Source organism: Pocillopora verrucosa, chromosome 11 (assembly GCF_036669915.1).
Source record: "Pocillopora verrucosa isolate sample1 chromosome 11, ASM3666991v2, whole genome shotgun sequence".
NCBI classification, from domain to species: Eukaryota; Metazoa; Cnidaria; class Anthozoa; order Scleractinia; family Pocilloporidae; genus Pocillopora; species Pocillopora verrucosa.
This window is the reverse complement of record NC_089322.1, coordinates 7838145-7854426: the sequence shown is the minus strand read 5'-3', so window position 1 is coordinate 7854426 and position 16282 is coordinate 7838145. Positions and strand designations below refer to the sequence as shown.

Genomic DNA, 16282 nt, shown 5'->3' with positions numbered 1-16282 from the left:
TATTTGACAAGACTGAAAAAGACTGTTTCTCTGCAGCGGAGTTAATGCATGTCTAAGCGCCTGTTTTAAACGCATGCAAACGCATTTCACCTGCAATAAAGACGCGTTTTGAACGGGTTGAGGCGTGTTTCATCGGCACTGTTGACACGCACAACGTAACCCATTTCAAACGCATTAAATACGCATACAAACGCATTTTCACCGCGTTTGCAACGCGTTCAAGTTAAGGGAAATCTCACTTACCCACACAGCCTCTACCGCTCACAATCTGACCCTGTTTGTCTTCGCACTGATTACAACGCCTTCCGACCACATTCTTCCCTCCCCTTCGGCCTTTAAGACAAGGGCACTGGCCATTCTCTGTAGCACACTGATCACCAGTACTACCAATCTCTTCACAGTCACATCTAAAACAGCCATCACTAAACACAGGGGCACCCGAGAATGTGTAGCTTACAATCTTTCGATAGTGCTTTGCCTGGACAAAAACAAAACGAGTAAAAATTTTAAAAAAAACATTGATTTCCAGTTGCGTAACAAGTAAATGAAAGACACATTAGATTCAGAACTGAATTCTGGAGCAGTAGGCGCGGTTTACAGGCGACGAAAATTGCAAGACCACATGGGAACCATTCAGTGGCTTTCTTTCAGACACATCGCCCATACAATGCACTTTTCAGCCCTGTTACCTATACCAATCAAATAAAGAATGATGCAAATCGCAAACAAATCGGTATAAAAACCTGTTCTTTTTGACGAAATGTAAAAGCACACTCACAAAAAACTTTATGCCCCCCCAGACTGCAAATAATTCTCCTTTCCCGCCTAAGTCCATAATGGTAGATTAAGGAGTTTTTTCTTCATTTGTTCATTTGTTTTCTGCATTATCGCTTTTTCTCCCATTGATTTTTCCCTCGTTCTCCTGACTTCATATAGAAAAACAGAAACTGCTCTGATTTTTCCCCTGGTTTAGACTCTCGAAACTTTCCACGGTTTAAATAAAGTTCAACTGATAAGCTTCCTCCATGTGGTACTTACATTACAGTAGCACTCTCCTGTAGACTTGTTACAAACTGGACTCAAATTCATCCCCACTTCACATTTACACGGACCACAGACGCCTATACTTGAAGCACCAAAGTACTTATCTCGACAGGGTATCTCCATGCGGACTTCACAAAATTCCCCTAAGAAATTATACAAACCATTAAAACTTGAAATTTAAGTGAATCTTAAGTTCAACAGTGAGATTTGCGTTGCATATCGGTAACTGGTGAATTCGCCCCACTGGAAGTTCGCGCCTAATCACCAGTACCAGTTCGCCCGCAAATCATTCAGCTAACCTAACTGCGAAATTGCTAGAGCAGCACGATATCTATGTGTTCCTCTTATTTAGTTTTCGTTTTCTTCTTTGCTTTCATTTTGTTTTCGCATCTTGTTTTTCAGTTTTGCACTGAGGTTTTTGTTTCTGTTTTTTTTTGTTCTTGCGTTCGAAACGGTGCTCTCGCGTCAAGAGTAAAAGGGTGCTGTATATGTATTTATCATACAAACTACGTTATTATACTGAAGAAAAGTAAAATGGTTTCTGTGTTTACATACCCTGATGTAAACACGCGGGAGGTTGGGAGAAGACGAGATAAGCGTAGGAAACCGTTTTACATTTCTTTTATGAAATAACTAATGAAAGAGGAACGAAAACCGTGTTTACATACGCTCATGTAAAATGGTTTTATGGCCAATCAGAGTACTATTTGAATTATTTTATAAAGGGATTTCCAGCCCTGAGAAAAGCTGTAACAACACACGTGAAAAAATATGATATTTTTTCACGTGTGTTTGATATCGCCAATCAGCTGCTGACACGTCACACGCCTTTCGCGCCACTCGGTCAGGTTGATGAATGAACGGCAAAGCCTTCACCATTCTCAATCCAAGGTCGTTTGTCAGAATATTTTCGGATTATTTCTGCTTAAAAACCGAAATATTCGTATCGACGCTTACAGAAAGTGACGTTCAAACTTTCCTAGAAAGGGAAGAAAACCAAAAAAAAAACCGAAAAGAAAAACCGAAAGTTACGTATTTAGTGGTTTTGGCAATGGCATTTCTCGCGGCTGAAAACGAAAATCGACCACTGGAAGATTTGCCACAGGCCGATTTTGGTCGGGTACCTGAATGATTTCTTCTGTCGGTAAGGACCAATTCAATAACTGAAAATTTTGTATATTGAAAATTAGGCCCATTATTTGTTTTTGTAGTGATTCAACGCATGTTCTCATCTTAAGTGCGCCAACGGACTTTACGATTTGTATTCGGGGATTGTCGATCCTTTTATTTTCATTCATTAATAGAGTCGACTTTTCTTGTCAGTAAAAGGCTACTGTGTTTACATGATAAACAAAATAATACCTAGTTACTTGTAGATATGAAATTTCTCTTGTCATATTCAACTCCACATCTCACTTGTGAGCTATCGAGTTAAACTCTCGAAGGGAAATTCCATATCTACGCGCGCCCATGTATTATTCTCCATTTATTTACTTATTTATTTCATTTATAACAACTTTGTATGGATTAAAATGGTACCCACAAATTGCAAAAAAAATGTGTCCAATAGGGAATGATTTTAAATGAAAAAAAAAAAAAAAAAGACAAAAAATGAAAAAAAATTCCACTTACCAGTGTACTGTCGAGGACAAACACATCGGAATCCCTTTCCATGGTTTGTACTTTCACATTTGCCATGTCGGCATGGCTTAAGAGAACATACGCGCAGGCAGTGTTTACCAACGTAACCTACGGGACATATGCATTTGTAGGAGTCGAATTCCTCTTGGCACGTGCTGTAGTCTGGACAAGGGTTCGATGAGCAGTGGCTTCCCATTTTCTCTTCACAAACAGATGTTGTTTTGTGATTGACTCCAGAGTTCATGTTGATCTCAGTGCTTCCGACAAAAACCCCTACAGATATGGAAAGAGAGAGGTTAGTGTCTCCTCGTATAAACGGGTAACCGAGTTGGACCATTTCCGAAAGGCCCATAGCCTCTGTTTTAAAACGAGCCCAGATACGATGCTCCTCATAGGAAAAGAAATTATTTTGCAAACGAAGCTATTTTCACGAAAAAGGGGTCGGAAATGGCCTAATATTCATACATCCACTATTACCATGCTCACTCCAAAAGCACAGTTCCAACGCTTACTACATAAACAAGCACGCACGAACACACATGCACGCGCTTGTACCCACCTGCTCGCACACGTACACGCACGTGCGCACGCACATACGCACTCACACTAACGCTCCAAACCTAACGTTTAGTCTGTCTTGCCTTTCTGTGATGTTTCTTCATGTAAATAACTAACAAGTAATAACACGATTTATCTTGCAATTTGGTGTAATAAGCACTTATAAATTTTTCAAAGACTACAAACTTCACTCGCCCAACAGCTCGTGCAATTTTGTGGTACTGAAAAATTTACTCGAGCGTATTGACACCAAATTGCAATCGAAATCATGTTATTACCTATACTCATAAACAACTTTTCTTTTCCTCCAAGCTTAGGGAAATCAGTGCATTGCTACTAATTTAATACCTAGAACAGGCTACAGAAACATAAGCCTAACAGTTTAACTAGAGGAATTTGCTTAGAAAAGCATACCTTGTATACAGCCTCTAAATCCACCATACACTGCAGACTTGGTAGAATTCTTCCTCGCTCCCATGAAAAACTGTCTGACAACTCCAAGGTCTTTTCCACTGGATGCATCTGCAGAAACTTTGTAGATGTAGTCCATTGTTATGTTAAGGGAAGAATCTGTCCAGAGGATCTCGATGTGATGCCACTGGGTATCATTCACGGCTATGTGAGGCAATTGGAGAACTAACAGCCCTTTGTAGTTGTACGACAGTTTACCATCAACCAACTGAAATAGCAACGAAGTTCACAAGTATAAGAATGTTCAATGACTTTTAAAACATGTACCTTGATTTACATAACTTACCTCTAACACCGAAGATGATGACGAAAAAGAGGTTTCAAGCAGAGTTCCCGAAGGCTTGGCTGTGCGGAATCTCATTGAAACACTCCACGGAAGATTGACCCTTGAGTTGGCAGGCACCCTCATAAAACTCTGTCCTAAGAATCTCTTAGTGTATTTCACACCTGTTAAACAAGGAAGTTTGTATGAATGGTATCCATATAAGAACCCGTGATAAGAAATTGATGTTCTCCTTAGTTGGGGTATTTTAGGGTAACGCGACTCCCAGAAAATCAACGCTAACTGGAGGCCTGGATAATTTCTCCTCAATTTAACCCTTAAACTCCCATGAGTGACCAAGACAGTATTTCTCCTTACAATATTAATACGATATCGACCAGATAAGCGATGAAGATAAAGAAAAACATCAGTTTGGGAATAATTAGTAGATCCAATGCTAAATTCTCTGAACTAACATTGTAAGCATTGTATGGTTGACAGTGAGGAGAATTACAAATTTGATCGGGGAGGTAAAGGGTTTAGGAAATTAATTAACCCGAGTTACATCAACCTTTTACCTACCATAAATGACCAAGATATAATTTCTCCTTACAATATCAAAACAATATCAAGCAGACAAGTGACGAGAATAAAGAAAAATATCAATTAGAGAGTTATTAATTGATCCAATACTAAATTCTCAGAACTAACATCATAAGAATTGTATGACAGACAGTAAGGAGAATTAACAATTATATCTTGGCAGTGAAAGGGTTAAGAAACAGAAATTGCTGACACAACAGAAGACAGTATTTGAGGAACTTGGTCCTTATCGTTAAGGAAGAGAATCTTTCAACTCTGAGGATTGTTCACAGGGTTTTTGAAACCGGCAGATCTTCGTCAGATGTACAGTAAAACTGATTTTTCGCTCTTTTCTCAGAACTGTTGGGTCAAAATCTGGTATGGATCGATAATTCAAGGCGAAAATACCGGTGATTAAGTACGTGCATTTATTAATTGAAGATCCACTAAATCCGATAAACTCGACTATATATTTCTCATAACAAGGAATCGCATACATTTAAATGCTCATAAGGTGTCCTTTATCATGTACAACTCATGAACTGTTGTCTGCATCTTAGATACTAAGCATTTGAAAAGATTCCGTACTCTTCCGAACGCTTCAAACTAAAGTAAGTGCGAGAGGAAAGATCACTTACATATCTGCAAAAAAAAAAATTCAATACCTGTTTCACAGCGACTTCCATCATACCCAGTGGGACAGTCACACCGGCGAGAACCAAGTATGTTAAAACACGTGCCTCGCTCGCAAGGTTTATATGCGCACGTGTTGCCCATTGCTTTACATTTAGCACTGGTTCCGTTGTTGTACAATGGCTGACTGAGGTCCAAGAACTTGTGATCGATGTAAACATTCCTGATGCAGCCAGTAAAATGTTTGTAGAGGACTGGGAATTTAACTGGTAGCTGCACGAGCCCCCCGAGAAGAAGAGGGCCTGTCAGATCCAAGGAGCTAGAAAAGAAAAAAAAAAGATCACATTGTTGCTATTTGCAGTTCGCTTTTTATTCCCAACACGAAAACATTCCATACATGATTTTGAGAATTTAAAAAGTAAGTAGAATTATGTATAGGACAAGTAGTGCAAAAAGTGTACACTTGTGATCAAAGTGCAGTGATCAGGAAGTTCTAGCCCTCAAGATTACAGTTGACCCTTTGACTCCCAGAAATGAGAGCTCCAATTGCAGTTTGACATTAGTAATCTGACAAAAAAAGTCACTGCTTGGATCAAAAAAAATGTCAAAAACATCTTACCATAAAGGTCACCCACTATACTAAAATTATTGCAAATATTAACCCGCTTATAAATACCTAAAGCTCTGATGATGATAATAATAATAATAATAATAATAATAATAACAATTAATAATATTAATAATAACACTATTATCAGTTCGTATGATATATTTCTCTATTCTCAATTCTCTTATAAATTTAAGAAATAACTAATTCAAACAAATTGGAAATAAACATAGTAAATAAACATCAACACAGTTTTTAAGAACCCCAACAAACAAAAGGCAGACAAATTAGCTTTAAACAGAGCAAAGCCAACGAGTGGAACTCAGGGCAACTGAAAACAAATCCAGTAAGTAGCTGAGTGGAGAACTACAACCTGGGACCACTGGATTACAAGTCCAGTGCCCTAAGCACTTGGACAGTCCCCTAAGCACCTGACCAGCACCCTAGGCACCAGGCCAGCACCCTGAGCACTCAGCCACTCTGACTCTCTGATGGTGTGCATTTACATAAAAATGTACCTGTAATTTTCAGATTCATCTTTAATTTGAAGTTGCTGTGCTGCAGCACATGGGAAGGAGGCAGCTTTGGTCCCAAAATTCACTGCCACTGCAAGTTTACAGTCATCAACAATGATAATGCCAGTCTGAAAAAAAGAAAAAAAATGATCTACTGGGTAAAAAACATCTTGAAAAAGGGTTACTAATCCTTGTATGAATTAAATTTTTTCAGTACAAAGCAGACTCACTCTGAGATCAGCAAAGTAAAACACAACATAACTTTGGATAATGGATTGTAACAGGGAGTTAAAGGTGAAAGTGTTGCTTAATGAAAGGGTCACAACCCTTAAATCCTTCCAATATATGTACATAGCAGTTTACCCTCTAATTCCTAAGATGTGATTGTTAATTCTCTCCTCTTGCTGTTACACATTCCCTTTTAAATTACATGTAGTTACAAGGATTTGGTGTTAGATCAAGAAGACAACATTAACTGATAAGTCTGAGTATTCTTATTACCTGTTTGCAGAATTATGTATGAATACCACAGGGAGAAGTTACATGTTAATCACTTCTAATAGTTAAAGGGTTCATCTCATAAAAGCTACTTACTGAATTAAGAGCAAAAAGGTTAAGATATTTATTGAGTTATCCTTCAGGCATTTGAAATCAGATCATTTGTTTAGCCAATTTGTAGAATTATCTGACAATATATTCATTTACATTCTTTAACATAATAACAACTGTTATTTCAACAAGATATTACATCTACAGTGATGCAGTTTTGGAATATGGCTCTCCCTTATCAGCCTCAAATTATTTGGTTTCTACCAGTAATTGCCATGCCTACACCGGAAGAGAAATAATTCCAAAGTCTTTTTTTTTTCTTTTTTCTAAGTTAAAAATTCAGTATCAACAACATTCAAAAGGGATTGATATATTTTAGTATTTTCTCACAAGTTCAGACTTTTTGTTGTGTGATGCCCATTATTTTCCCATGATCTCTTCATTTTTTTAAACAATGCAAATTATACTTCAACTTGTGATTACTTTTGAAAGAATACAATGAATTACTTAAAGGTCATACATTCTCATTGCAAACCACTCAGCGCTATTCCAATGGCAAACAAGGAACTTCAAATTCTCCCCAATATATAGAGAGAATTTAACCTTATGTAGTCAATTTGTTCATTTGTATACACAGGTTATCTTGGCACATGTTGTGCATGTTCATGCATGTTTCAATGCTAAGTTTTTTCTCATAGCTGTGCCAGGTTGAAATTTTGAATTGCTTGTCACTGCAGGAGTTCTGTTTGTTTTTTTTTCTAGACTTAAAAAGCTTGTTGCTCTGAAGAAGCTGTGATACTTCCAAAATGATTTTTGGATTATTGATCTGAGAAGGAAATATTTATCTTCATTCCTTTATGTTTTGACTTTCTTTAAGTTCAGAGGTTATCAATGAAGGTAGTAGTTGTTTTCATATGAAAATTTCAAGTTTGTTTTTTTTGTTTTTGTCTTGAGTGGAGTTGTTTTTTTAATGGATGATCAAGAGGAAAAACAGGCAAGTGTTGTTTTTCATGAAAACTTTCTTGAAGTTTAGAGTTTTACCCTAATTGAGATGCTCTATAAAATAGTCCAGTAATATCTATCAAAATATTAGCACTGAGAAGCAGATACTCCCAAAGTTGATCATGTCTTTTGGGTGGTTTGTTTAATCACTGATGAAAAACATACGTTTTAGATTTTTATCAGGTTTTGGCTTCCATGTAGCAAAATTTAACCCAGATTGAGTGTGTGATTTCATGAAATTGTTCCTTAAAAAAACAATTTTTAGCTCCAAGAGATAAGGCTCTCTGATCAATTTAAATGATTGGAATTTGTACATTGTAAGGAATGTCAAATGAAAAGTATTGTGTAACATACACCACTCCAAAACTGCACTCTTCAAATCATTAAACAATTCCACAAAGAAAACAATTTTTGCCCATTTTTCTGATATTGAGGAACCTAACACATACTTGTGCAACCAGCAAATATCGGGGTAACATGAGTGGTCAGATATGTTTGAGAGGTGACCCTTGACACTTGAATCTTTACAACTGAAGTTGACATATTTACCCTCAAATTATACAGCAGCTGTTTACAGGTTATTGGCCACCAAAAATACATGTCACCTTAAGAGTAAAAAAGTTTAAGCAACAAAACCACAGGACACTCATTAACATATTGAAACCACCACATGAATCTTGCTCTAGAAAAGCTTCAATCTGTAGTTTTACACTTCACCTGTAGGTTTCAGTTTGAAATAGTTTATGAATTTAGAGTAACATCTAGTTCAGAACTTTGCAAATTGTAAAATACCAGAAAAAAAATCTACAGACTGTAACACAAAATAAATTGAATTTCTCATTGCCTCCTTCACCCCTCAACTCCCAGAAGTAACTAACATGTAATAATGATAACCAAACCTTATCCATTACACAGGTAATGAGAATACTCAAAGTTGTTATCTTGATCTGATACCACCAGATTCTCAAAACTAATTTTAAAAAAATGTACAACAGCTAGAGGAGAGAACTGACACTCAGATCTTGGGAGTTTAAGGGTTAACTGAGCAGGAGACCCACATAGTGTAGAAGGTTCGTGATTAAATAAATTGTAATTCACATTCATGAATTATATGGTATTTACATTGGAAATATTTTTCCAAAAAAATTCTTACCCTGTTCTGAAATGCCACTTCTACTTTATGCCAATTGCCATCAATGACACCACCATTTACATTTGATGTAACAATGACTTCGTGGGAAAACAGTGAAAACCTGAACCGAACTTGTCCTTGCCACACTTCCATTGCAATAAAGTCGTGTTTTCCATCATACCGTCCATTGAAGAGCAAAAGCCCACTGTGCTCAGTGGTGGTAAACTCCATCTGTATGTGTAAACGCCATCTTTGTTTCAATGCTAGGAAAAAATAAAGTCATCATCATCATCATCATCCCAAAACAAACTACAAACAGTGCCATTGGGTAACAACCCTTTAACGCCTAAGAGTGACTAGCATCTAATTTCTCCTTACAATATCACCCCTAAATCACACATTTAAGTCACTAGAATAAAGGAAAAGATCACCAGCTGAGGAAGCTCTTGATTGTTGTACATTAAGTCTCCTTGTCAGTAATTAAGGAAATGTACAGAGAACAGTACAGAGAATATGGGTACTGATGTTTGGGTGAAAAGGGTTAATATAAAATTACCTTTTAGAAGGAGCTACATGAAGGGTGGAACACTAATAGCTTAAACCCTTAAACTCCCAAGAGTGACCAAGACAGAATTTCTCATTTCAATATCAATACAATGTCAGGAAGATAAGTGATAAGAATAAAGAGTAATATCAGTTGGGCAATTGTTAGTTGATTCAATACTGAATTCGCCAAACTAACATCATGAGAACTGTACAGCAGACAGTAAGGAGAATTACTTTAGAGATCTGGGAGTAAAAGGGTTAAACACATGAAAAAACCACATGAAAAATTCTTTCCTCCAATACAAGGTGGAAGTGTTCACCTGGATTGGAATGCACTGCCCCCTAACATAGTATATGTGACTAATTTGTTTGATTACAAGCCATCTCCTATATTAATAATCTATTTGTTGCACAAGACCAGCACTTAACTTTAAACTTTGAGCGATTGTACAAAATCTCAACATTCAAAAATTCATTGTGTCTTAATTCTGTAAGTTTTTCTTCCATCCTCAATACAGTGTGAAATTCAGTCAAATTCAGTAAAAAAGAATGCAGTCATGCAGAGGTGGCAAGTTTTAAAAGGGGTGCTTACTAAAGTAAAGTAGAAGAGCTTATTCTAGGATTTATAGTACATGTAACTACAAATAAATCCTTACCTGGAAAGGCAACAAATGATCCTTTTTCAAAACTGCGCGTTGTCAGTTGGCACAGTGACCCATCAACTTCACTCGGATCTTTGCACTGACAGGTGAACCCGCTTTCAAGAACATTTTTACAACCACCATCACTACGGCATGGATTTGCATTTAGATGATTTTCTGTCGCTTTTGAGTCTGTAGGACACTTGCTCTTTGACATGTCAATCTCACAGTTTATACCAGTTCTTCCTGGATTGCATATACAAGAGTAGCCTTCCTCTACACTCACACACTTCCCATTGTTTCCACAAGGATTGGAGTAGCACAAGTTTAAACCTGTGTCACAACTTTCTCCTCGATAGTCAGTAGCACAGGGGCATCTGTAATTAGTTTGCACTCCAACTGAGCGGAATACCACCTTCAATGAGCTGTAGGTGTTGGATTTGTCAGTATAATCAGTGTGTGACAAGCAGCTCTTTCTGGATGTTGGTAGGTTGCATATTTCATCAACGCACAAGCCATCTTTGAAAGGAAGGAGAGTGACTTTTGCCATTTTGGAAATCTGTACCATATTTATGTACACCATGTCTCTCACATACAAAGGGCTATAAAAGCTAAAGCGATCATTTTTATAAACAGCCGCCCAGAGCTTGAGATTAGAAATATCATCCTCAAGTGGTGACTTTGCCTTGATTATCCTTGATTCTATATTAAACAATCTGACCTGGTAGTCCTCACAATTCACAGCAGAAGCAATTCCCCTCACAAGACCCTCATAGGATTTATCAAAGAATTCTTTGATAGTGACATCATGGACATCCAGGGTAAAGCTGTTGTTGAGCATTTGAGGTGTCACCAATGTTGCAAAAATTTTACCATTGGCGGGAAGGCTATTCCTTCCATCAGAAACTCTAACCTTAAGTTGGACTGGCCTTACTAACGTGTTGACTAAGACTTTGGGATTGACCTCAAGATAACCTGTCGTTCTGTTCAAAGACATGTCCCAATCTCCTTGTGATATTTCACTGATTTCATATGTAAGACGGTCAGAAACATCAGGGTCATATGCAGGTATTTTAAACTTTGGCGGCGTAGTAGAGCTTTCGTCTTGAACATTTATGACAACAAAGAAATCCTGAAGTACAGGCGAGTTATCATTTACATCTTTCAGTGTCACATTGACAATTGTTTCAACAAAGAATGGCGATGATGTTGCCCGCACCTTTAGAATATACTCAGGTATTGTTTCATAATCTAACAATCTCTTGGTCATAATCACACCATTTCTCTGAATGACAAATGTTAATGGATCATTGCCAGACACAATGCTGTAAAAAATCTCACCACCTTGAACAAGGTCTTGGGACACTGCTTTAACGGTGACCACATTGGAACGCATTCTCACATCTTCATCAAGAAACACTACATACGGATCTTTTTCAAATTTCGGTTTACTGTCACGAACATCTTCCAATGTTATCTTGACTTTCACGGTTGATTTCATTGATGGTCTGCCTTTGTCAGCAGCAACCACAGTCAGTTCATATTCGGGAATTGTTTCACGATCAAGTGACAGCAAAGTTCTGATAACTCCCTGATTGCTGTCAATTTGAAAAGCACCACCTCCATCACCTAAATGAGTATTGAAAAATACAACAACAACAACCAAAAATATTAATAGGAACACAATCATAAATGGCTTAATCAATACTTGAAACCTATCAACCCTTTAACCCCTAGGAGTGACTAACATCTAATTTCTCCTTAAAATATCCCCCAGAATCACACATTAAGGTCACAAGAATAAAGGAAATGATCATAAACAAGAGAAGCTCTTGATGGTTTATCAAATTCTCCTTATCAGCACCTAAGGAAATGTATAAACAACAGTATGGAGAATATGCATACTGATGTTAGGCTGTAGAGGGCCAACAACATTGTTCTTTTATTATTATGTAAAAACAAACACATTCAATGTTGCCATGGGTCTGTTCAGATCACAGCAGATGTCAAAATGTAAATAGAACAAAAAAATAGTTGCACAAGAAGCAGCCAAGAGTGTCACTGATTAGATTTTTCTTCACCCACTCTTGCTAAAACATGTTAACAAATTTTAGACATGCACCAGTGTTAGACAGTGTAGCTTAACATGAATTTTAAGTAAAAAAGATTTGGAATGTTGTAAAAAAAAAAAGCAACAGTTTTTACATCTTTAACCCTTTAATCCCTAAGAATGATAAACATCTAATTACTCCCAACAGTTTTACCTCTGGATCAAACATTGAGGTCATGAGAAAAAAGGAAATGATCATAAACCCAAGAAACTCTTCATTGTTCTACAAATTTTCCTTGTTGGTTGAAAATGTATAGAGAACAGTATGGAGAACTTGTATACTGATGTTAAGCAGCAAAGGGATAGGGATTACTAAGCTATAAATGTCTACAAAACAACAGGGAAATACAAATGAACACCTGAAATTGAAATATGTTATTGGACAGATTCTGTCTATATGCATTACATGCAAGCATTTGGGGGTTAAGAGAGGTAAGTTTCTAAAGAAACTATGGCGCTGCATTGGTGGAGGATTCTAACAGGGTAATTCATTATTATCAACTAAGTTGATAACGTAATCAACTAAGTTGATTACATACAGATTGGCCACCTTAAAGAATTACAAAGCTAATGTTTCAAGCCTTGGCCCTTTCTCAGAGCCATGACAATGGGCTAACACTCGAAACATCAGCTTTATACTCTTTATGGTGGCCAATTTATGTTACCAGCTCAGTTGATAAGACTAAATTACCCTATTTGAGGGTTAATTATGCATGTAACTCATGATGAAATATCAAACAGTAAATTAGATATATTTACCATTTTTTGCAAATGAGTAGATAATGGCTTTATTTGAACCCTCATCATCATCAACTGCAGAGACTTCCAAAACTCGTGTTCCAGGCCGTACACTTTCCAGAATGGATTTTTCATAGTTGGACTGTAAAAATCTTGGTTTGTTGTCATTTACATCTGTTACTGTAATATGTACATTAGCAGTTCCTTTAAATGGTGGATTACCATGATCAGTTGCACTCACTTCAAACCTGTACTGTGAAGTTGTTTCACGATCTAAAAGGCTCAACACAGTAATCTCGCCAGTTTTAGAATTGATTTTAAAGTTTTGCAGAGATTGTTCAATTGCATAGGTCAGTTTAGCATTCAATCCTTGGTCACCATCAGTTGCCTTGACAATAAGAACCCTTCCACCAACTGCGGTAGCCTCACTGATCCTTTGTCTATAAATACGTTGTTGGAAACTGGGCTTGTGAGTGTTAGAATCAGTTACATTAATGCGCACGCCTGCAGAGCTTTCCAATTGACTGTCTCTAGCTTTTACTGTTAACGAGTAGAATCTAGTCTTGCTAAAGTCCAGTCTACATGATAATGTTATAACACCATTACCAGAAATTCGAAAGCATCGTCTTTGACTAGGGATAGACATCTGGAGACTGTAAAAGATGGTAGTCTGCCCAAGGTCAGGGTCGGTAGCTGTCACCTGAACAATGGTTGTTCCAAATCGAGCATTCTCCTCCACTGATCCAAAATAAATGGATTTTGAAAATCTTGGAGGATTGTCATTTATGTCTCCCACATTGACAGTCACTTTAGTTTGGCTGCTCATAGGGGGCCTGCCCTTATCTTCAGCCTTGACGTGAAATACATATTGATTCACTGTCTCTCTGTCTAATTTTCTGGTAAGGTACAAGTCCCCAGTTTGGCTGTTAATACCGAATGGTAAATTGGACTCCACTAAACTGTAAATGATCTGTTGGTTTGTACCATCATCTGCGTCAAATGCAGTAACACGAGTAAAGGTGTGTCCTACACTCTCACGTTCCGAGACCATTTCTTGAAAATCAGAATTCACAAACTGAGGTGCATTGTCATTGACATCAATAAGGTATATCTCCACTGAGGTTTCGTTGTAATTTGGCGATTCACCTTTGTCTTGAGCCATCACAAAAAGTGTATGCACTGGAATGTACTCATAATCAAGTTTCTTGTTTACTTTGATCTGACCATTAAGATGATTGATAGAAAAAAGTTCCTGGTCATTACCACTGCTAAAACTGTAGGTGACTTCACCATTGGTGCCAAGGTCCTCATCTGATGCACTTACAGTCAAAACTAGCTCCCCTGTTTTGATGTTTTCAGGAATCTTTTTGGAGTATTCTCTCTTTAAAAACTGAGGAACACAGTCATTGACATCAGTAACAGTAATTCGCACAGTGGCCTGGTCTGTTTTAGGAGGGGATGCACTATCACTTGCCTGGACAGTAAGGGAGTATTGCTGTACAGTTTCTCGATCCAGATGTTTGTCTACAGTTATTGAACCACTACTTTGACCAATTGCAAATGCACTGTTAACACCACTATTATTAATGATGTTGTAACGGATATCTGCATTGGAACCTGTATCTAAATCGCGTGCCCGCACATCAAGGACCGTCTCTCCGATAAAAATATCCTCTGGTATGACTTTGCTGTAGGAGGATGATTCGAAGTTCGGCGCGTTGTCGTTTACATCATCGACATAGATGGTCAGATCTGCTTCAGCATACAACGATCTTTCTTGTTCGTATTCGGCTTTGATACGAAAATAGTGCGTCGGCATCTTTTCACGATCTAAAGAAGCTGAAGTTTTTATTAATCCCGTGTTAGGATCGATCCCAAAGAACGACTGACTGAGTAAATTCTGGGACGCTTCCATCGAGTATTTAATTTTCCCAGCGTACCCATTGTTCGTATCTTGTGCTTGAATCGTAATAACGCTTGTTCCTACGGGACCATTTTCTCTAACCTTAGCTATTAACTGAGAGCTGGAGAAACGGGGAGCTGTTTTCTGTGGTCGACGACGAAATCGGCGTACCTTCTTGGCAAAATTGTTTGCGTTTTTATCGATAAACAACTCAAGTCGCGCTACAAGAACTTGTTTATTTCCACTCGCATTCTCAGAACCAACCGGAAATGCCAACTCCACTACCAGAGTGTTTTCTTGAAGTCCAAGTAACGATTTTCGAAGCACCAAATAATCGGATTTGGCGTCGAATCTGAAATACTTTCTCCATGGTGTATCTCTAAGCCTTAGCGACGCAGGATCTTCTTCGTGAATGAAGTCTTTCAATCGAAGCACACGCGTTCCGACTGGAGCGGTCCAAGACACTTTTCTCTGAAGCTTTCTAAAGCAGTTTTTTCCAAAAATTGTCACGGTCAGAGGTCTTAGAGTCCTCACTGCTGAATTAAAAATGGAATTCGACGATACATAAATATTAAACGGATTAAGCTGTAGAGATGTGCAGTCTGGCTTGCGAATCATTCGCAATAATCCGTTTGTTGAATCAATAGACAGAATTTGAAGAGTCGTGTGTTCGTCGGGGTTCGATGCTTCAAGCGTGTAATTCGTCCATCCCGGTCTACTTAAATTAGCTAAAATACTATACGGCTCTAACGATGAATAAATATTAATAACGGTGCCGTCCACTTGATGAAAAAGCCACAGGCACAAGTGTAAAAGAAAACCCAATGATAAGCGGTCGAAACAAGCCATTTGGCGGTGAGTCTGTTGACACCGTGTTAAAATAAGCGCTTTTCATGAGCGAAGTTGAAAATCTCCAGTTCTTCCTTCAGCATACGTAAATGAACAACACTCGCTATTTCACTTTTCCATAAACACGGCCCAAGATTGGATAGAGCGCTCATCTTAGAGCACACCAGCTTTGAAATACCTTTGATCTTTACGGTTAGTTTGCTCGAGTGTCGGCAAGAGGTCTAATTTTGTTTGACTGACAAGTTTCAATTATTTCAGCAGCTAATTGGCTTCCTCGCACTCACGTGATCACTTTCTGTAGCCGCGCGAGTTATTGAACCCAAGGTTTGCATGACAAATAAAACTATTTGATTTTCCACAAGCATTCTTGTGTGATTTATTTGCAAACAAAAGAAGAACTAGAGGCTCACCGTGTGATCAATACAGCAAGTGCTTTCATTTCGACATATTGAAAAGTTTTCAAAAACATCGTTCAAATAAAGTACTTTCGCAAAATTGA

At 37.8% G+C, this 16282-nt stretch overlaps 1 protein-coding gene across 1 annotated transcript in view; it reads right to left on the bottom strand.

Moving 5' to 3' along the window:
- LOC131774933 (cadherin EGF LAG seven-pass G-type receptor 2) overlaps nucleotides 1–16005 on the bottom strand; it is a 42166-nt gene extending 26161 nt beyond the window's left edge. Inside the window, exons 1-10 of the mRNA XM_066174579.1 lie at nucleotides 13053–16005; nucleotides 10199–11812; nucleotides 9018–9259; nucleotides 6317–6441; nucleotides 5224–5510; nucleotides 4001–4161; nucleotides 3658–3922; nucleotides 2677–2958; nucleotides 1039–1187; nucleotides 244–478 (exon numbers count right to left, since the gene is read on the bottom strand). Of these exons, the coding sequence (XP_066030676.1) occupies nucleotides 244–478; nucleotides 1039–1187; nucleotides 2677–2958; nucleotides 3658–3922; nucleotides 4001–4161; nucleotides 5224–5510; nucleotides 6317–6441; nucleotides 9018–9259; nucleotides 10199–11812; nucleotides 13053–15783 (6091 nt within the window). The 5' untranslated portion in view covers nucleotides 15784–16005. The remainder of the gene's footprint in view (nucleotides 1–243; nucleotides 479–1038; nucleotides 1188–2676; nucleotides 2959–3657; nucleotides 3923–4000; nucleotides 4162–5223; nucleotides 5511–6316; nucleotides 6442–9017; nucleotides 9260–10198; nucleotides 11813–13052) is intronic.
- Between the last annotated feature and the right edge of the window lie 277 nt (nucleotides 16006–16282).